This window comes from Trifolium pratense, linkage group LG7, assembly GCF_020283565.1.
Source record: "Trifolium pratense cultivar HEN17-A07 linkage group LG7, ARS_RC_1.1, whole genome shotgun sequence".
NCBI classification, from domain to species: domain Eukaryota; kingdom Viridiplantae; phylum Streptophyta; class Magnoliopsida; order Fabales; family Fabaceae; genus Trifolium; species Trifolium pratense.
This window is the reverse complement of record NC_060065.1, coordinates 34,076,383-34,099,768: the sequence shown is the minus strand read 5'-3', so window position 1 is coordinate 34,099,768 and position 23,386 is coordinate 34,076,383. Positions and strand designations below refer to the sequence as shown.

Here is a 23,386-nt window from a genome sequence, read left to right as displayed (position 1 = left end):
AATGTTTTTTTTAAAAAAGAATTAAAAAATAATCTCCAAATTACTTACATCATCATATCAAAGTAGGACTAATATGGAGGGTGGCGGGGAGTGGCCAAGGCACATCTCCCCCTCTTTTACATACATGCATATGCATATTATATTATATGTAGTGGTGGTACGATTTTTGGATCTCTTTAGCATGGGGTCAATAGTTCGATATTCGACTTCTGCACTTGAAAATTCTGATTGAGAGAGAACAATTTATTCGTTGTGTTTCACATGTTTTTCGAAGGTGATTAGTCAGTCACAGTGATAAATTTTTTTATACCTACAATATGATAAAATAAAAAATACATGGTTCGAAGAGATGTGCCGGATCTTTCTCTTTGAAAGGATAATGTAAACAAAAATAATCTCTATAAATAAAGAGTTTAATAGATATAGACCGACAAAGTAAAGAAAGTGTCATATATTCCTGCTTTAACTTTACAGTTTACACACTCAACTAATAACATGTCATATTAAAAAAGTGAGGTTAAGTGGGGTGACATGGCGGAAAACATGGTTGTGATTATTTTATACTGTCCGTACTTTTCTTTTTTTCTTCTCATAAATAAATAGATTCATTTTATTATTTTTCAGTCCTGATATAATACATATTTGGATCCTTCCATAATGAAAATCACTAATGTATAACAAAATGTCCCTTAGTGTACTACGTGCACCACTTTTAAGTTCAATATGTTTCACTTTGATAAGATTAACTTGATCAAATTATACTCTGCATTTTGTTAGTCTTATTAGCATATATGTGAAGGAGTAACAAATTAGCAAACAGCACTAATTAAAGATTGTCCACCTATTCTTTTTATTAATCTCACACTTAACTTAATAAACAAGCAAATCATGAACATTAAATTAAGTATAAAATCATCTGTCTAACTGGTGATAATCAAAAAAAATTAAAGCACTCAAACGAATTAGTCATGATACTGATACCATTCTGATAATTTTTAGTAAGGTGAATAATTTACATTATCTGTGGTACCAACTTGTTATAAATTATATTTCGAACTTTGTGCTAAATATTTTGTCAAGTGTATTAAATGTCAAATTCATGTGTGAGTTTAGTTGATGAGAATATCAATACATGCAGAAAGAAAAGTTATGAGGAGTGCTAGCAACACACTCTTTTAACAAACACATTCTAACACACTCTCTTCTATTAGTTAAAATTTATATGGGTCCCATAAAAGTTATATGGGTCCACATTTTTTTATGGGACCCATGTGAATTTCAACTAATAAAAGAGAGTGTGTTTGTTAAAGAGTGTGTTGCTAGCATTATTCAAAAGTTATTTCTGGACGGTTGTTAGAATTTTTGATAATTTTAAATATTAGATACATAAATTACTTATGAAATTGGTCCATGGTAACATTAACCATAATATATATATATTTTAATAATAATAAAAATCACATCTTGTAAAAAAAAAAAATTCCTAATATAAAAACTATTTTTATGATAATTTACTAAAACTAGTTTTTCGTTTTTAAGTTTTTTTTTCTAAAATTTTATCATACCGAAAAAAGGTGTAGCAACAAATGAATCATATCGAGTTTTATCATCTAATTACATGCATGAACTTTTCTATTTTTATTTAAGTTTTATAGGCTGCTTCTAATGTGCACAAGTAGCCCAAATTGTGCACCATGCACAAGTTGCTCATACTATTATAACGAATACGAATTTTATAAAATCCATTGTTAGATTGAAAGTTTATATCATATAGATCGTCCATAATTTTTTTTAAAAAAATCGAAAATCATTTGATATGTTATTGTGACCCATCAAAATTAACGGTTTATGAATTTTAATTGAATACCGTTAATCTTGATGAGTCTCAATAACATATCAAATAATTTTTAATTTTTTTAAAAAATTTATGGATGATCTATATGATATAAACTTCCAATCCATCGGTAGATTTTATAAAATTCATATTCGTTGTAATGATATTCGAAACTTGTGCACCATGAAAGACTTAGTGAAGTCTTCCATGTTAGCCAAAGCCAGTTTTATATTGATAATGTGTAAACCAAGATCAATACATATATACACATCTTTTTCAAAAAAAATACATATATACACATTGGATATAATACATATTTAACCAATGACTATGACATTATCACGCTGCAAATATGAAAATATAAGTATTTGAAACATTTTAATATCGTCCTATTTGTAGGTATTATGTTATTATATGTTATTTAACTTGGATACCGTAAACTTTTTTGCAAACTCATCCGTTATAAATTTTAGCGATTTTAGATTTATATTGTACAATTTATTTATAATTTATTCTAATTTTTATGTTCAATTTCTTTTATCATATCGTAATCAAAATGGGCGCTTCCGCATTCCCCAAAATCTTCTAGTGATTGTTTTATATCTCTTCATCATTTTTTGACCCTTTTTTGACTCTTGTGATTGTTTTCTCAATTTTCTTTGAATATTCAAACACATCAATAACAGACTAATCATTAATCATAAGCTTAGTTGGGGCGTGAAAATGAATACTATATTACTCATGAATTTATCATCATCATCATCATCATCATCATCATCATCATCATATATGAGAACATTGCAAATTTGCAATGCCCCGCTTGATTGCTTTCTTTTTATGGGTCTCCCACCTTTGCATCATATCTACACGTGTGCATAGACTTATATGAACTACTTTCCAAAAAAAATATATAATAATAATAGATTAATATTCACTACAAGAAAACATTCATTTACCGGCGGAAATTACTGGCGGTTTTGGCCCTCAGTAGCTTACTGGCGGCCTAAGCCCCCCAATAATTATATAAAACCGCCACAAACTTAAAAAATAATATTTTTTAATGTGTATAGGAATTTACTGGCGGTCCTGGCCGCCAATAACTTCCTTTGGAGTTAGTGGCGGTCCAGGCCGCCACAAAAAGTGAGAGGAGGCATTTACTGGCGGTCCAGACCGCCTGGAATTATCTTGGGAATTAGCGGCGGTCTAGGCCGCCACAAAGTTGGGGAAAATTAAAAAAAAAAGCTGGCGCGTCTTGAAGACCGCGCAGCATTTATTGGCGGCTTGGACCGCCACAAACGAGGCGAGAACCAACCTGGCGCGTCCTGGATTTCTGGCACATGAATTACTGGCGGCCTAGGCCGCCACTAACTTGTTGAAATTCAAAAACAAAAAACCGTTGTCATTTCCTAGGATTTTGTGGCGGTTTTGACCGCCAATAAGTTGCAAGCCAGCTTCGACCATATAACCCTCCCCATCTATATATACATTTCAATCACTCCATACTCTCTTTTACACAATCCATTATCTCTCTAAAAATTCTCCAACATATCTCTATAAATTCTCCAACTCTTTATCATTTCACTTTTGTTCTTTACTTGTGTAAGTATTTTTTTTAATATTTGATGTTTATATTTAGATGATAATTTGTGTTTATGCTAATAGTTATTTTTTAAATTTTAATATAGCAAGTGTGATTTTGTTTGGCAATTTGCACATGGTGATATAATGTAGACACCACTATTCGTCTACATAATAAGTAAGTTAAATTTTTTCATTTGAACTTTATGAGTTATTTTTTAATATTATGTGTATTTTTATTAATATTTATTTTTCTTTTTTTTATTTAGAGACTCATGGATGGTTCTTCGGTTCCGGTAGTTGAGAGCTTATAGTGTAAATATAAAAAAATAATTAAAACTATCTAATTTAATATTTAAATTAAATGTTTTTTAAAATAATTCATTTTTTAAAACAAAAAAATTTAAATAATTCATTTTTTAAAAACAAAATAATTAATTAAAAACTTTTTTTTTTAATTTGAGACAACATTAGTGGCGGCTTAGGCCGTCGCTAATTATTCAAAAATTTTGGCCATTTATGGCGGTCCAAGCCGCCAGAAAATATTCAAAAGTTACTCGCCCTTGTATTTTGCGGCGGTCAAGGCCGCCAGTAATCCTTATGGTCTTGACATGACCGTTACTCACTTGTGACGGCCAAGACCGCCAGTAATCGTCGTCAGTACAGTTTGCGACGGTCTTGGCCGCCAGTAAAGCTACCAACGCCACATTTACTGGTGTTTTGCGACCGGCAGCTGGCCGCCAGTAAATTATGACTTTGTGGCGGATTTTGCCTCTTCTAGAGGGCTTTTGACCGCCACTAATTGCTTGTTTTCTTGTAGTGATTGGGCGGAATGAGTAGCTCAATTAATTTAGACTAAAAGAGTTAAAGATACTTTCTTATGAATTAGGATTTTTATTGTTATAAATGATATATATAATAGGATCTTGCTAACATTTTTATGTCAATGAGTATACTCAATATAGTGGATCACACTACTATAAAAAAATAAATTAGTAAATATATATTATTTTGAAAGGAAAAATTTAAAATAATCTCTATAAATTAATTTCATTTTTCTATGCTAATTTTGTTTTAGGCTACTAAAAAATCAATATATTAATCAAAACCATAGTTTGGCACAAGATGTACACAAACTAAAGAAAATATGAATTACACAAACAATTAGGGTCCGTTTGGCCCAGCTTTTTTTAAGTTTATGCAAACAGCTTATGCAATATAAATTAAATTTTATGCTATTTTATAAGTTCACTTGTGAAAATTGTAATTTTATAAGCTATTTTATCATAAACTATCTTGAAAAACTTATAATAATATATAAAAATTACATAAGTTGTTTGTATAAGCTCTAAATAAGAAAAAAAAGTCAGGTCAAACGATACCTTAGTCACAATGAACAAAGAAGCTAGCAAAGTGTACAAAATGCACATCCACCTAAACAACATAAAACAACGCTTGTTGGTCGTACCATAGCAACAATACATCAAGCCTAAAATTACAACAGTTAAATCATCCTCAATCCTAAACAGACCAAAAGATTTAAATACCATAATAATAAGACACACTCAAAAGTCTTAACCTTCACTTTAAACCACCGCCAAATATTGACCTTTATTTGATAATGTTATTTGAGATAATCTTAGTTACTACTACTTACTAATGCTATTTTTCTTTGCAAACATTAGAGATAATGTTATTCGAAATACTATCAAATATTAAAGGGCCATACTAAACAGTGTACATGAGGTTCTCTGGTTCTGATAAAGAAAATAAAAATCTAAACAAAAGTAAAAAAAATTATTTTTTAAAATTTTAAGGTTTTGAATGCAGTACTTTTAAAATTATTTTTATATATAGTTGTGTTATTTTATATATTTAATAAATAGAGACATTAATGTATGTTTAAGTTAAAATACTAACAAACAAAAAATATATTTTTATAATATACTTTACCGTGTGAAAAGGTTTATATAAGTATTTTTATAATAGTAAAATACATAATAATACTACTACCTCCTGCACATGCATTTATGCAAGCCCGAACCCAACACTCAGGCCAAATTTTTGGAACTACCTCATAAACCTCCAAACCACCATTGCTGGAACATGGATGCTTATTGGTGATTTCAATGAAACTTTGCTTCCTAGTGAACAGCGAGGAGGCGTTTTTAATCATACAAGAGCGACCGTTTTTGCAAATTTCATAGACAACTGTAATTTACTTGACCTGACAACCACGGGAGGAAGATTCACTTGGCATCGTAATCATAACGGTCTCCGTATTCTTTCCAAGAAGTTAGATAGAGGTCTTGCTAATATTTCATGGTGCTTAGCTTTTCCAGAAGCTTTCATTGAGGTATTATGCAGACTGCACTCAGATCATAATCCACTTCTTCTACGATTTGGTGGTCTTCCAACGGCTGCAGGGCCGCGACCATTCCGTTTTGAAGCCGCTTGGATTAATCATGAAGATTATGCGGAGGTGGTTGATAGAGCCTGGCAATCCGCAAATCACAATCTACCCCTAGCTCTTAATAATGCCCGAGATTTTTCCATTACTTTTAATAGAGAAATTTTCGGCAACATCTTTCAAAGGAAGAAACACATTGAAAGGCGGTTACAAGGCATACAAAAATACTTGGAAAGAGTGGACTCAACTCGTCATGTCCTCTTGGAAAAAGAATTACAAAATCAATACAATAATATTCTTTTCCAAGAAGAAATGTCGTGGTACCAAAAATCAAGAGAGCAATGGATCAAATTTGGCGATAAAAATAGCTCTTTTTTCCATGCCCAGACCATCATCAGGCGCAGGAGAAACAAAATTCACCGACTACAATTACCCAATGGAACATGGTCCACAGATTGTGCTACTCTACAAGATGAAGCACAACTATATTTTAAAAATTTCTTCAGCTCTACCCAACCTGTCCATAACCGAATTTTCAGAGAAGGTTCTCACCCCATCATTGATGACGCTGGTATAACCGCACTTACTTGTCCTATCACAAAAGATGAGGTTACTGCAGCCCTGAATTCAATGAAACCTTTCAAAGCCCCGGGTCCAGATGGTTTTCATTGCATATTCTTCAAACAGTATTGGCACATAGTGGGTGATGACATATTTCACCTGGTCAAAACCGCGTTTAGCTCAGGGTATTTTGATCACAACATCTCCAACACTCTGATTGCCCTGATACCAAAAATTGACACCCCCAAAACCTTCAAAGATTTTAGACCAATTAGCCTTTGCAACATTGTCTACAAACTCATCACAAAAGTTCTTGTCCACCGACTTCGACCGTTCCTCGACAACATCATTGGCCCGTTTCAGAGCAGTTTTCTTCTCGGTAGAGGTACCTCCGACAATGCAATTGTCCTTCAAGAAATCATACACTTTATGAAAAGGTCGAGAAATAAAAACGGTTATGCCGCTTTCAAACTTGATCTTGAAAAAGCTTTTGATAATGTTAATTGGGACTTCCTCCGCAACTGTCTCATTGACTTTGGGTTTCCTGATATCACGGTAAGGCTTATTATGCATTGTGTCACCTCACCAACATACTCTATACTTTGGAATGGTACTCAGCTTCCTCCGTTTACACCAACCCATGGTCTTCGTCAAGGTGATCCCCTCTCACCATATCTGTTTATTATATGCATGGAGAAACTCTCGGTAGCCATCAATAATGCAGTCATTCAAAGAAATTGGGAACCCATTGCAATAACCACCCATGGACCGCAACTTTCTCACTTGCTATTTGCAGATGATGTCCTCCTCTTCACTAAGGCAAAAAACTCTCAAATTAATTTTATCACCGAGTTATTTGAGCGTTTTAGCCATGCCTCCGGACTTAAGATTAACCTTTCCAAATCCAGATCCTATTACTCATCCGGCACTCCTCAAGATAAGATTCATAGACTCACTTCACTCTCGGGCATCCGGAACACTCTCTCTCTTGAAAAATATTTAGGCTTCCCTATCCTCCAAGGGAGAGCTAAGAAAACTGATTTCCTCTTTATTTTTGAAAAAATGCAACGACGCCTTGCGTCTTGGAAAAATAAAATTCTTAATAAATCAGGTAGACTTGCTCTTGCTTCTTCTGTTTTATCTTCTATTCCTACTTATTATATGCAGATTACTTGGCTCCCTCAAAGCATTTGTGATGGCATCGACCAAATCACCCGCAATTTTTTATGGAAGGACTCTAATAAAAAAGGTATCAACTTGGTGGGCTGGAAGAAAATATCTCGTCCCAAAAATCTTGGTGGACTTGGTTTGCGCTCTGCAAGAGATGCAAATATTTGTCTTCTTGGAAAGCTTGTCTGGGATCTGCTCCAATCCACAAACAAACTTTGGGTAAATATCTTCTCTCACCGCTACACTACAGGTTTCAAGCTCCTTCAAGCAAGTGTTCAACAAAGCAGCTCCAATACTTGGTCTTCAGTTATCCGGGCAAAAGATATTCTTCACAAAGGGTTCTCTTGGCGCGCTGGATCAGGTTCTTCCTCCTTTTGGTACAGCCCTTGGAGCACTCTTGGTTACATTTGCACACTGGTTCCTTACGTCGACATCCATGATATTCATTTAACAGTGAAAGATGTGGTTGGCGGCTGTTTTCCATACACTCAGATGATTTACACTCACCTTCCACAAGCTGCTCTTGACACTATTAATAACACTCAATTGTCTTTTAATGCTTCTTTACAAGATGTGTTTATCTGGTCTCACAATAAGAACGGCGATTACACCACCAAAAGCGGTTATGACTGGCTTCTATCACAATCGGAGCAAGTAATAATCCCGTCGCACTCGTGGTCTTGGATTTGGAAGATTGCTGGTCCAGAAAAAATCAAGTTCCTGTTTTGGCTTGCTTGTCATGATGCGGTCCCAACTCTCTCTGTGCTTCACCATCGCAACATCGTCTCCTCTCCAATCTGTTCGAGATGCGGCGAACTAATAGAAACTTTCCTCCATTGTATTCGTGATTGTCGCTACTCGCGCTCCATTTGGTTCCACATAGGCCTCACGAGCAGCTCCTTTCATGGTATCTCATCGGTACACGACTGGCTCAAACACAACTACTTCAGTCCACATCGCTCTATCTTCATGGCTGGCGTATGGTGGTCATGGCGTCACCGCAATCTCATGTGCTTGAATAATGAATGTTGGTCTGCGGTTCGTATCTCTTATAATATATTCAGTATGGTTGACAATCTAAATTCTTGTTTCCCTACCTTAATGGACGAGGCAAACATTAGAACCACCAAATGGAACTGCTTGGATTTTACAGGTTTTGTCCTTAACACCGATGGTAGTTGTTCAGGCACTCCTATTCGATGCGGTTTTGGTTGCATTATTAGAAACAGTGATGGGAGATTTATATCCGGAGCTTCAGGTCACATCACCGGGTCATCCGACATCCTTCTTGCTGAGCTTAGTGGAATCTATCAGGGGCTGAAGTTAGCATCTAGCTTGGGAGTAACTGATCTTATTTGCTACACGGACTCGCTATTGAGCTGTAATCTCATCCAGGGACCTTGCTCCTCTTACCATATCTATGGTGTTCTGATACAGAATATTAAAGACCACCTGAGACAATATAACATCCACATTTGCCACACCCTTAGAGAAGGGAACCAAAGCGCGGATTACTTAGCTAAACTTGGTGCTTCATCTAATGTTGCTTTGATGATCCATGATGCTCCCTCAGTAGAACTACGTAACCTCATGGACATCGACGCTAGAGGAACTCTTTTTATTAGAGAGTAGTTTTTTTTTTCTTGTTCGCTTTTTCCTTTTCTTTTCATCTGTAACCAAAAAAAAGAATGGAGTAGTAAACTTTACCGTGTGATTACTGTGATTAATTAGGATATTAGACTATCTCTAATGGTGTAGTATCTATTAGGTACTTATGGTACTTATTAGGTACTACTATTAGAGCACAACACATTTTAGTACCTAATATGTACCACTTCTAATATAAGAACTCCCTCTTCTTTTTATGGAACCCACTTTATTTAATATATTCAAAAAATAAAAAAATCACAATTTTTAAATTGGGATAAAAATTTATTGATGGAACCCATTTTAGAATTTTTTAAGAAATGTTTCATTGGAGGGGTTGAGTACCTATTATGTACTACAGTATTAATAAAAAAATAATAAATTGATGATGTGTCTATATATGAGACCATTTAAATACTCAAAAATGAAGTGCTCTATTATGGATGTTCTTAATGTAATGATTTCTAACTAGTCTTTTCACTAGTTCACATCCACACTTATCAAAAAAAAACTAGTTCACATCACATCCACCAAATCAAAAAGCACTATGGTCACTTCGACTATAGTTTAATTATTACACTAATACAATAATATGCCATGTATTTAGAGATATCAATAAATCATTAAACTAGTAACAATGCGGCTGAATTGAAAGAAGTCATATCATAGACTCATATATAAACAATTATAGAGTCAATACCCATCTTTAAACTTTAATTCATGATTAATAATAACCTCAAAAAGCTTAGCCCGTGCAAAAATCCCATTACATATTATATAATATTAATGAATGGCTTATAAAGAAATTAGAGCATATTCATATGCAGTACTATGCTTTATTGAAGGGTCGTTTCTTGAATTTTTGAGCCACTTTCTTTTGATTCCTAACGAGTAATGTCCCCACAATTGTTTAGTGCGTTCGTCCTAGCTATAATAGAGTTCTATTTTTGCATCGGCAAATATTGTATAGAAAAATTCTTATTCTTTGGTAACATTTAGGTTTGTGGAATACCATTAGATAGTTGGCCGGATTGGAATAGCATTACAAAACTCGTCCTTCAATTCTCGGATTCAATATCTGTTGGAAAGAGTTACGAGTCTTTGAGATGTTTAAAAATTGTAGAGGGATTTGAGGTTGGGAGATTGGCTTTGCTTGATTTGACTCTTGCGGAAATAGGTCTTGAGATAATAAGGGGTTGAATCTCTTGGATCGATTCAAAATTGTTCTGACTAGGCCTAACGCGTTGGTCTAACGTTGTGCGTACCTCTTCAACGATCGCAAAAGCCATCACTTTTGTAACGCTGACATGGGAATGATTGACATTTTCTGACAATGATGACTTTTCAATCGTTGGCTCCGTGCTAGAGACTCTATATATATCATTCTCATATGTAGAAGGACGAGGTAATGAATCTTTTACACTAAAAACCATTCACTTCACACAATTACTGAGTTTATTGTCAGAATATTTGCAGGTACATTTTTCTCCGTCACTATTGTATTGAAGATGTGTTCAAGGCCACGACAGCTCTAATCATGTAAAAATAAAAACAATATTAAGTAATTAGATGATCAATATGTATCTAATAAAATTTTAAGATATAAGAGTACTTATAAATTATATATGCGTTTTATGTTATAGTATATTTTTAAAGGACACATATATACAACTTGAATAGAATAGTTGTAGAACCTAGTTTAACCTTAAAATAACTAATCTAGAATACAATATGCGAACATATTTATGATTGATTAAAGGGCATGTCAATATATGTGCATATTCTTGAGTCTCTATTGGCTAGTAGTTGTCTAACTTGAATATGTAGAAACTTGTTTAATTAATTAAATAACTCATAGAGAACTTCTACCAAAAGAATTATTCATAGAGAACTTAGAATACCTCCAAATGGTTCACCCACTTTGAGTTGTTTAAGTTGACTCCACAATATATAACATGCCACTTGTATGAAATTCACATAATTTTTTTGCTCTAACTTCACACCTCTGATAGAAAATAATTAGTGTGATTTAAAAAAAAATTAAATAATAAAATAACAAGTTTTATTGGGCTCAAGTTAATGACCTGTTTTAGAACGAATTATTCGGAAGAATTCGAGTTGCTTTCTAGTAAAAATAATTTTGACCAAATTTTATTTATTTTACCGCTGAATTCTAAATTACAAGATATCTTTTCTCTATGAAAATTAAAGAGTTAATAAAAAAAATAAACCCATGCATTTAACTATTTGATGTTACAAATCATGATTTAAAACCATGAAATGAGTTGCATCTTCTTTATTCTCTTTATTTAGCAATTTCCTAACCGATATCTCATATATTTCTTTATTCCCCATTACACTCATCGGATTCGCAACGAAAAAGTAAAGAATAAAAAGAAAATTATGGCAAACATACAAGGACTTATAATTTAATAGAATCTTGTGATGTTAATTTGATGTGCATTTTTATTATATTATAGTACTGTATATACTATATTTGTCAACGTGTGGTCATGTGTGATTATAAATTATAATTGATATGGTTAATTGAATTTTACTCAAAATTGTATGCATTTGTCATCTTTTTTGGCATCTAATTAAAATTAAACAATTTAGATTTAAACATATCTTTCTTTTTTTTTAAGCCACTAGATTTGGTGTAGTGGTGAAGGGTTTGGGTAGTATGTTATAGGTCTTGGGACCTGGGATCGATCCACAGCTCATTGTAAACAAAATATATATATATATATATATATATATATATATATATATATATATATATATATATATATATATATATATATATATATATATATCTTATTTTTAGATATAATAAAATGACTAAATTTATTTAAATTTAAAATTGTTTAATTTTAATCGGAGGGCCACAAAGGTGCTTAATCATAGTGTGAGTTTGATACCAAAAATCATAGCGAGTTTGACACCAAAAATACAACTTTTTATTTCAATTCAACCGTAATTTATTTTCGAGGGTATTGCGGGTATCTCCATATCCCACAATACAAATATAAATATATACTATGATTCATTCTTTTTGCCTCTCTAATTAATATTTTCAAAACCCTAACACACACATTTTAAGAAAATCTGTCAAAATTCATAGGTTTTTATCCATGCTCCATGTGCATTTTGCAAGTATATAGTACTATACGCCCCGCACATGGACCAATAGACAGAATAACTAAATCCACCAAAACACAACGTGACATGCGCCCCGCAAGGCAGAACCTGAACACTTTCTTTAACAGAAAATTTTTAAATTTTAAAACACGCACAACAAAATTATCAATTATTTTTTAACAAACAGAGCCAAAATATATCTCTCGGTCGGAACTGTTGTGTTCACAAAAAAAATCTCTCACAGCTGGCTATTTTATCCTTTTTTTTTTTGTTTCAAATTACAAGAACAAGAATATGAGAATGTGGGTTTTGGGAAATTAATTAGGCCTTGACTTATAGGTCATGACTTAGTCCAAAAAGAAGGTGATCTCTACACCTTTGATCTTGTTTTGGCCTGCAATAAATAACGTTAGTATTGTTGTGTTGGGTTGTTTCCAACATTCTCCTTCTCATATCCCCAACAGCTAGCAGGCCTTTTTTATTTTCTTTAACACAATCTCCTTCTCATATAAAAATTTGAGCACATAAATTTTTTATTTATCAAATGTGTGAAAGGATATATATATATATATAAGAAAACTATATATGTGGACATAATAATAAAAGAAGACCATTTTCTCAAAATGTCAATGGAAATCGGCATAATATTCTAGTACTATTTCATCATTGTTAAGAAACATGGCATCCATGGGAGAAAAGAGAAAATAGCTCAAAAGTGTATAATATGTCTCAAAATTTGCAACACATTAGTCTTTACATATTTTAATTATGGTGAAAAGGTCACGTTGACAATACAAAATGTCTCTCTATTATTATCATTATGTTATGAGCCATTTAAACTCTACCGTCTAGGAGGAAAACGATGAAATGGATCCTCAATTTCAAGTATAGAGAAAATAGTTAGTTTTTATATATTAGGCTATTTTTTCCACCAATAAAACTTTGTATTGGATATATACATTTAGATCACAATCTTTGCCTCTTGACATCTTTTACTAGTTGCTGCTGATCTAAATCAAGTGAAGGAAACCTCGTTGTGTATAATCATCATGTGTAGTGTGTGTTTGAGTTTGAGTAGCCGTTCTTCAATATGATTTTAAAAAATATTAACTTTAGAATATTTATATTGATTAAAAATATGTTTTTGAAATAAAATTATGTTACAAAGTAATGTTGCTTCAATATTTTTAATTAAGATGCCCATGCTATTTACCAAGAAAAGTTTTAATTAAGATAATTTTAAAATATTTGAAATGTAAATTAACAATAAGAAATGGAGAGGATCCCAACTCAAATGATTAGTATAATGTTTAATATATACTCCTCTCGTTTGTTTCTTATGAATGGTTGAGTGATTTTAATGAGTGAGATTTACCGTCTTGTTGGAATTTAATTTGGAGATGGAAGATACCATTAATATTCAGTTCTTTGTGTGGCAAATTTTGCATAATTTTGTTCCTTTAGGTCAATACTTAAGCATCATGGCCTTTCTACTCGTGATCATTATGGTGAATTTCTTAATACTTCATCCGTAACATTATATAAGCAAAAATTATTTTTCTAGGTTTATATGGCCTTTAGTTATGTTTGGTCTTTGGATATAGAAATGTTGCATGCTTTTGTGATGAAACTCATGCTTTTGAAAATTTCACATGCAAGAATAAGAACATTAATTTATTTTTTTAATTGTACACTTTTAGATAAATCGATCAATTGAACCAAATAGGTCTAGTTTGGTTGATTATACTTCTAAAATATATTGAGTCCCGAACTAAATTGATGTAAATTTCATTGATTTGAACTTTTTTTTTTTTATTGAAAACAAATCCAAACCGAATCATTACACTTAATAGTGTTAAAGTGATTTTTTGGGTTTAGACAAAATTACAATGCCTAGTTTTGGAAAAATTCTCAACTCACCTCCTGAATTTCTCTTTTCGCAGAAAAAAATTCGGGAAACGTTTTTCGAAATTTTTTGCATGCTAGGGGCTGAACGTGAAACATGATGGGTGGGTTGAGAATTTTTCGTACCTTTGCCTTCAAATATTGGAATGATATTTTCTCTCCCCACTCCCCATGAATCTTTTATCCCCCCTGAATTTCCAATTTTGCCTTTGAAAAAACTTCAGTTTGTAGAAACCGAAGTTTTTTTTTTACCTTGAAAACAAATTTCGGTTTCTAAAAACCGAAATTTACTCTGAATTTGCACTAGAAAAAATTCGGTTTCTGCGAACCGAATTTTTCTGCAAGGGCAAAATTGGAATATTGGGGGTATAAAAGATTCATGGGAGGGGGAAGAGAAAACATCTATTGGAATATATGGAATCTGATAGATAGGCTTGTGACCCAATTTTCCGGCCCAATATCGGACACAATTCTCTTTCATAAACACCCCTAATTATACTCTTACCCTCAAATAAAACCACTTACAATATAATATTGTTTTTTTTGAACAAGACAATATAATATTGTTATATTTGATTATTATACTTGTTAGCATTTACCAAAACATCATATAAGAATTTAATTTATATACCGTGTCTATAAAGAATAGATATATTTAATAGTACAATGTGATTTTATTAATTCATAAAATATTTCTACAATTATTTTATAATTTTTTTTAAACAATTATAAAATAATGGTGCTAACATAGTTTAGATTTGATAACATGTGGTACCTTTATCTGTACACCTTATTTTTACTTTATAAAGAGAAAATATAAGATGGGCGAAATGCATTGACAATGTAAAATATATTTTTAGTAAGTAGACGAAATAACAAGTTATTTAAAATTCATATCCAAAGTGAAGGGATCGATGTTCGAACTCATATTGTCTTGTAATCGCAACTCAAAGGTAACATGCAGCAAATACATTTATTGATAATTTAAGACACAAGTTCGTCCTACAATTCTCCACTCCTCTATACTTAATATGTGTGTAAGATTTTTTATTTTTTTTTAAAACTTGGTATCCTGTTTTAAGATCGACTAATCCAAGGTGATCAATCCCACCGTCCACTTGTGGGAGCCCGATTTAAAACCAGATTTTTTTTGCTCTGTGTGGACATAGCTCACCAAAATTGGCACCAGGGGGAATCGAACCTGAGACCTTGAGAGGAACATACGTCAATGACCCAAGCCAACACCACTAAACTAACCCCCAAGTGGGTTAAAAATTACTCAGTAAGATTTAAATCATTAACCTTTTAGTTACACTTCTTATTTCATTTACCACTATCAATCAGACAAAAAAATAAATAAAATCGCATTGAATATAAATTAAACAAAAAATTAAATAAAAGTTAATAGAAAAAATCAACATTTTTCTTTAATTTAGTTAGCTGATCTAGTGACAAATGACGTTGAACTTGGTAGGAAAGATCATAATTAGATCATTCACAATTGTGATTGAGAGGGAACTGAAACCACTTGATTTCAAAATCGACCTCCAAATCAAATTAAACAATTGAGTGGATCAATTATCGATAGGTGAAAAAAAAAATTCAATCCATTCACTTAAAAAAAAACACAAACCAATATCCATTCCAAGTATGTCGGTTAAGGGCACATGGACATGGTAGAGTGGAACAAACGCGTAACGAAATTACAATACTACCCTTTTCCGATCTGCTTCATCTTCTTCTCCTTTCTCCTTCCCCGAAACTCTCTTCTCAACAAAATTTTCAACAATTTCGAATCAAAAATCGATCTGAATCAATTTCATGGCATAAAACCTAGAAAAAATTCACCGCATTTTTCTGAGTTGAAGATTATTGATAGAGAAGAAAATTCCAAACCTGGCAAATCTTGAAGGATTAAGGGCTCGTTCTTCGTTGAAGCAACCTTCCCTTGATTTGAAAGACGAAGACGAAGAGTGTAGACCTTGGCGTCGAAGAATCACCATGGCTTTTTCCTGGGCTTCTGCCTTCAGGATCACACTTCTTCTTCTCCTTCTTGCTGCTGTTATTGCCGCTTGTTTCACTCTTCCTATTGAAAAGGTTTCGTTTTTCTTTTACCCTTTTTCCCTTTCATTTCGATTTCGTTTCGGGGTTGTTTCAATTTTTAGGTTTAATTATTGTTCTATCTTATTATTCTATTGATTAGTTTTAACTTTTAAGGCTTGTTGATTGTAATTTTTATTGATTATTAGATTATTAATTAGAATTTGATTTGCATTGCATTGCTTTGTTTGAAAGTTTGAAATTTTTCATGTATTTGCTATGCAGATGATGAAGGATTTCTTAATATGGGTTGATCGTGATCTTGGGCGATGGGGGCCACTTGTTTTGTAAGTTAGTTTTCATTTTTGGCTCTAAAAATAGCATTTTTGTTGGAACTTAAAATTACATTGAATTGTGTCGACGTGTCTGTGTCTGTGCTTCATAGCTAATAGTTGTGAGACCTTGTTTCAATTTGTGTAGTTTTAAGTAATTGCAATTGATAGAGTTATTTGTGAAAAGGAAATATTTTGTAAAGTTAGCTTTCATATTTTTAGCTCTAATAATGGTATTTTATTGGAATTTTGGAGTATCATATAGTTGTGAGACATTGTTTCAATTTGTGTAGCTTTAAATAATTGCATCAGATAGAGATATTTGTGAAAAGGGAATATTTTGTTGCAAAAGTAGATTACTAGCTTAGTTGAAATATGTTGTTACTTGTTAGAGTTTTGATACTGTGTCATGGCTAACATGATGATTGTTGTAGTTCTAATATCATTTAGGTTTTTCGGTAGTGCTTAAGAGCCGTGCCATTTTTTGATGTGGTTAAGCTTGCTAGGTGAAGGATGACTTATTTGTTTTTTGTGTTGCGTCTTATTTCTATTGATAAGTGTAATGATTCGATCTGCAATTTGTTTGGGAGCTATTATTTTAGTCTAAGCCTATTGTGGAAGCTGTTTCTTGTGAAATAAGTTAATATTTCTCTTAGGACTACTAGTGGAGGTTTGAAATGTTGCTGTATGCTTGCATTAGAGTTATTGGTTTGTATGAATGTTGAGTTGAATGTTCTTTAGATCGTAAGGTCCCTGTTTCGTGTCATGGGTGTTGATACTTTGACAGTACTGTACCATATTTGGAAATGCTTTTGTAGGTTTTCTTTTTTGGAAAAAGTAGCAGGAGTGTAACATATTGGTCTTATTTGTGGCGCAATTCATAACTCTGATACTTGATTGGTGATTTTCAGGGCTGTTGCTTACATTCCTTTGACTGTCTTGGCAGTTCCAGCTTCAGTTCTTACTGTAAGAACTAAGAACTGTTGTTACACCGACATTTCTTGCAAAAGTTGTTTATATTTTGTGAAATGATATTTCTCAAGTACTAGCAAATATATCTGCCTGAAACATTGCTTAGGATTGTTAGATAATTGTATCATCTTTATGCATTTTTAAATTCAAAAATTGAATTCATCATGGGCTATCATATGATAGAAACTGGTATCTAATATCTATAGTGATAAAATTAGTAGACAACGATTTATTTATAACAACCTCTGAACTGTTATCTCAGAATAGAGAATGATTTTTTTACAATACAACAGATTAGGTAATAACACAAACTAAGGAAAGAGATAGTCTACTGTTGCAAGACAATTCCTATCCAAGAAATTTGAGGGTCTTAGTCTTGGTCGCTCCCTTCCAAGAATTAGAGAGCTTGGTCTCTCCCTCACATAACCACTCAATAACTATCCAATCCCAAATTAAGAATTCTCTACTTATTCAATAACTGTTTAATAACATAACTGCTTCCTAATAACATATTAACCGGTTAAAACCATTCACTTTGAACCTCTAGGCTGCCTATCGTAATGTTTACTAATAAGAGGTCTAACATAATGTTGCTGAGATATGGCACCCGTCTCTAGGCTGCCCCCATCCGTCCTTGTCTCCAATCCTCACCATAAGTTATTGTGAACTTACAATTTCTCCCTGTCCCGTTCAGTGGCTTCTCACAGATTTCTTTGGGCTCCTATAATTGTCAAAAGAAAATAGAAACATAAACAACTATGACTGACAATAACACTTACGGTCCTGACTCCTGAAATGCACCACTGCCACTTCTAAATTATTAATTGATCCAGAAAAGTACTTGTTCCAATAGTGTCTGGTTCTTATCACACGGAATTCAATGTCAACTAGGATTCAAAATACTAAATGTGCTTTATCTGTTCCAATAAAGCATGCTGCCATTTGAATAATGAGACCAGAGCGGGAATGGATGAGTAGTTCTACTTCATCATGAATGAGCACAGCTACCATCCCTAGTATTAAGTATTAACTATGGAATTAAAGGGTATGCACTGTCAGTGGAAAACATTTTTATATTGACACCCAATGAGAATCCACCACGTTGCCACGTCATCCATCCCAATTTTGTATGGTTATTTTGAAATTGTGTGGCATGGAAAAATGGTGGTCTCCTGTTGAATCATGTCAGTGTAAAATTGTTTTACACTGATACTCTGATAGTGTACAACCATTAACTATAAGTTCTATAAAGTAAATCATTTTCTTTAATGGTTGAACTGTGTCACTGTGATATCTCTATTCAGTTTGTAACTCGGGATAAAGGAAGCACGCATCAATGATGCGAGCAAAATAAGTAATCAGAGAGATAATTTTCCCATGCAAGGACTTGTAGTTTGTCATTACTTTATAGTTTTTTGTGTTTTTCTTCATGTTACGACTTTTTGGTTGCGGTTTTTATTTTCAGTTTTCACCCTTCTATTCGTTTCACACTTTTATTTTCCATCTCTAGTGATAGCTGTTGAATATGAAGAAAGCTTGTAAAAGCGAAGTCAATTCAGTCTCTTTACCAGTTACAATATACTTCTTTTTCAGCTTGGTGGTGGTTATCTTTTTGGACTTCCATTGGGCTTTGTTGCCGACTCTATTGGTGCAACTGTTGGTGCAGGAGCTGCATTTCTTCTTGGTAGAACAGTAAGTTTTCAAGTTTTACATTTACATTGTCAAAATAATACAAAGTTTTGGTCCACCGCTTGCTGCTGAATAACTAAATGATAGGCTGTTCTTGATTAAAACAGGGTGGTCTTTCTTCATTACATGATTTTTACTATCTTCTTTTCATTTCAATTGGGCTTTGTTATGATCTATTGTATTCTACATAACGGTGTAGTTCTTTGTGTCCTGTGAGGTTACTTATTCCAATCTTTGTCAAATTGTACAGATCGGAAGACCATTTGTTGTTGCTAGGTTGAAGGATTATCCACAATTTAGATCAGTGGCAATTGCAATACGGAGATCTGGCTTTAAGGTTTGTATAATAAGCTTCTTATCGATTAATATTGTAAAATCTGAGTCATTTGGTGTTTGCTTTCTAATTTTGTCTTCATTTTACGTTTTTCTTGGGATCGTTGTTTCCAAAATCAGAACTCTCAACTCTTCTGTAATTTTGGTGTATAATTAAGTAGTATTGTTTGATGGCCAGTTAGAACAAAAACTAACCTTACCCCACTTTGGCGTCAGATATATGCATGATTGATGCCATCTGACAATTACTCTATCAAAAACTGTGACTGGCTGTTAAATTAGCAAGAATACTTTCTAATTAAAGGTCATCTTGGTAAACCAGAAATTGTCTGTAGTGTCTCTTCTTTGGTGGCAGCACCACATAACATATGCAGTGTATAATTTGCTTGGCCCTGCATGCCCTAGTTCTTGTATCTTGTAGGCCAATACACAAAACTACTCTACTATATTTTATTTGGTCATAAATATTACTCAAGTTATGAATCTTAATTGTTAAAATATTACTATTGTTCAGTGGAGCTATATAATATGTGCTAGTTATAAGGATCTTTTGGAGGAATAACTATAACATACATCTTTTGGAGGAGTATTTAATAAGAGATTGTGTCTTTCCTCTACGTGTCCATAAAACTATCTATCCGTATTACACTGCCAATAACTTACTTTGTGACATTTTATTGTCATTGCTTAAGCCTATTACTGAGATATTTCTTTGCATCTTTTTGTTTGCAATGACTTGGTATAATAATATTCCTATCGGTTATTTTTATCATCTGATTTTTTTTTTCGGTTCAAAATTTCTTTATTTGTCCTTACAGATTGTATTACTGCTTCGCCTTGTTCCGCTGCTACCATTTAACATGTTGAATTATCTGTTATCCGTGACTCCTGTTTCACTTGTGGAATACATGCTGGCTTCCTGGTTAGGAATGATGGTATCCTCTTCTCCCTTGAGCAATTTATTATCTGGGAATTATCCTAATGATATATTTTATCGTGCTTTATGACGATTTCTAGGTTGTTTAGATCTGATTGGATTTCTTCTAGCAATCACTGTTGCTAGCTGTTTACCAAAAGATGCATAGGCTTAGTGGTGATCTTGAAACTTTTCAAAGCTATCTTGAAATCTCTTAAAGTTATTAGAGTTGTTCCTTTCAATTTTTTACCTAAATAAAAAAGAGCCGGTGTCACGTCAAAAACACTTCTCATGGATGTGCAGGGCATGATTTAAGAACCAGAAAGGATAACTTTCTGAATCATGAATTGTGAAATTGAATTTCAATGCTAAATAACTTGTCATGTAACCTAGAGTTTTAAACTCCAAACTCTAAAGAAAATTATGGTTTGAATTATATAAAAAACAGATTACAACTCTCTAATAAAAATAATTATTATTTGAAATGTCAAATCAAATCATGCACTTTGGACTATACGGCACATATCAGGAAAACAACTTATCTAACAGTATTGAAATTTTATGGATTTTGATTAATGGCGGGATCCGCAAAATATAAATGCATTCCACCTATTGCCAATCCAGTGATTGATATGATTGTGGCTTATATTTTAGGCAGATAGGTTATACATTCAATTAGCTTAATGAAGTTCATTTGTTCTTGGCATTCTTAATTTTAATATATGATTGTGAGTTGAAGTTAAATTGGGTTTGAGGAAGTAATTTAACTTCTCTTGGTGAATAGATCTATGAACAAGTAGAAATACAACCATAAGATTCTTTGGCATTCCAATTACAGCAATAGGTTAATGCTTTGATACTGTTATTATTGCAGCCAATAACGTTTGCACTTGTATATGTGGGAACAACTCTTAAAGATCTTTCTGATGTGACACATGGTTGGAGTGAATTCTCAAAGACTCGTTGGGTATGAGATACTACCGTGAAATACTTATATTAATGCATTTCAAGTACTGATAAACTGATATATGTTTTGTTCTCTTGTTGATGCAGGCATTTATCATTATTGGTCTCGTAATATCGGGCAAGTTACACTGTTAATTATTTTGCATATTTTTTTATTTCAAATTGATGTTTTAACATACTGTGTTTCCCTAACATAAAAGAGTAGTAAATTAGTAGGCACTGTACTCTACAGTTAAATTGTTAACAATAACATTAGGTGAATTCTTGAGCTTGGAAGAGGTGTTGAATTGCTACGATGTGATTTTGGACGTTGTAATTGTTTTCATGCTGCAAGAATTGTATTGAATAAGAACAAGATTCCACTTTTTTTTATGATTGATTTATTAGCCAAGCTAAGTTGGGTTAATTTGGATTATGTGCAGTGGTTCTTATGATATGTGTTACTAAAGTTGCCAAGTCTGCTTTGGATAAAGCCTTGGCGGAAAATGAAGATATCGATGGGAATGGATCCTCACCAGAGTTACCAATTGTTGCTGAACCTTCTTCATCAGATCTCAACCAACCACTCATAATTAAGATAGATTCTACTGAAGACAACCATGAAAAGTAAATTCATTTTTTGTGTAAATTCTTTCTTCCTCTCCTCATAGTTGATTTTTTTTTTCCTCTTCCCGTTGATGTTCAAGAGATAGCTACCAGCTCCTCCAATTTATTTGTGATTTGTACAGTTCCAACATTAGAAATATAGTTTGACAGGAGTTTTTAATCCTACAATCAAGATGACATTATTGACTATGATAAAAAAGTTCATGCTATTATGAATGATTCCTGATGTATTAGATTTTACTTCCTACGTCCCCTATTATAAGCACCCTAATCCCGCAAAATGATGCTTATTAGAAGGGATGGATATGTCGGCCGTTAATTTGGGCTGCACTATCCAACATAGTTTTTCGTTTGAATATGAGGGTTTCTCAGCAACTCTGATTTTGAAATGTAGGAATTCCATTAATTTCGCCGTTTAGGCTTAGAATATACTAATTTTTGTAATCAAAAGAATATAAGCTATTATTTTTTTGAGGAAATTTCAGCTATTATTATTGTTGCAATATTAGCAGGTCTAAATATGTGATAGAATATGATTGGTTAGAATCCCTAATTGTCTATTCTCTAATGTTAACACATTTTGTTAACCCAAGTTCTGCAAGTAGTGTGATGAATGAAGATTTGGATAAAACAAAGAATCACATTGCTTCTTTAGGGATCCAATCAAATGATTTTTTAAACTTTTTTATTTGTTTATTTGGATAACTGATATTTAAACTAAATTCATGGAAGAATGAATTGATAGTATAGTAATATATAAGAATAATACAATAATGTACTCTGAAAGTGACTTGTCATTTTGCCTTCAACCAAATTTTGCATACATGTGGGACTGTTCATTCACATGTTGATCCTTAATTATTTATAGTATTGTCACCAACCATGTATTTACATATATAACAAGAAAATAACTAACCCACTTGCAGAATGAAGTTTGGTTTACATAGGTACCTAAGTTTCAACCCTACACTACACCAATTGGGACTTTAACCCTTGCTAGTTGCTACTAGTTGTTCTAGTGTCATAGAATTCCTTGAAAAACTCTTTCGGCTCAATATGGTCTGAAGAAAAAATTTCGGATTCCTTTATCTTCATAGTGGAAGTAAAGTACTCATTTTCAATACCATTTCATTGTGGTCAATACTTCTACATGAAAATCCCTCAGGATAATTATAAGAAGGGTCGTGCCAACATGTGCTCGGGCACGACACATATTATTCCTCAACATTTCTAAAAAATTGAATATATTTGAATTCACCATTCTTGTCGGTAAATTTTTTTTGTCA

The 23,386-nt window shown here is 32.8% G+C and overlaps 1 protein-coding gene and 1 long non-coding RNA gene across 2 annotated transcripts; both read left to right on the top strand.

Annotated features, from left to right (window-relative positions):
* Nucleotides 1-3,394: 3,394 nt before the first annotated feature.
* Nucleotides 3,395-3,732, top strand: LOC123895528. Its single transcript, XR_006804397.1, has 3 exons — nt 3,395-3,433; nt 3,520-3,590; nt 3,682-3,732. It is a non-coding gene; the product is annotated as an uncharacterized LOC123895528 (long non-coding RNA).
* Nucleotides 3,733-15,859: 12,127 nt separating this feature from the next.
* Nucleotides 15,860-22,347, top strand: LOC123898270 (TVP38/TMEM64 family membrane protein slr0305-like). Its single transcript, XM_045949185.1, has 9 exons — nt 15,860-16,343; nt 16,572-16,633; nt 17,530-17,584; nt 19,184-19,282; nt 19,530-19,616; nt 20,431-20,547; nt 21,403-21,495; nt 21,582-21,612; nt 21,917-22,347. The coding sequence occupies exons 1-9, from the start codon at nt 16,248-16,250 to the stop codon at nt 22,102-22,104; spliced, it is 828 nt and encodes a 275-aa protein (XP_045805141.1). The 5' UTR covers nt 15,860-16,247; the 3' UTR covers nt 22,105-22,347.
* The last annotated feature ends 1,039 nt before the right edge of the window (nt 22,348-23,386 follow it).

Coding starts and splice junctions, on each gene's coding strand:
- LOC123898270 (XM_045949185.1), top strand. CDS start 16,248: ATGGCTTTTTCCTGGGCTTCTGCCTTCAGGATCACACTTCTTCTTCTC. Junction 17,585..19,183: donor TTCCAGCTTCAGTTCTTACT/GTAAGAACTAAG, acceptor CTTCTTTTTCAG/CTTGGTGGTGGTTATCTTTT. Junction 21,496..21,581: donor AATTCTCAAAGACTCGTTGG/GTATGAGATACT, acceptor TTGTTGATGCAG/GCATTTATCATTATTGGTCT.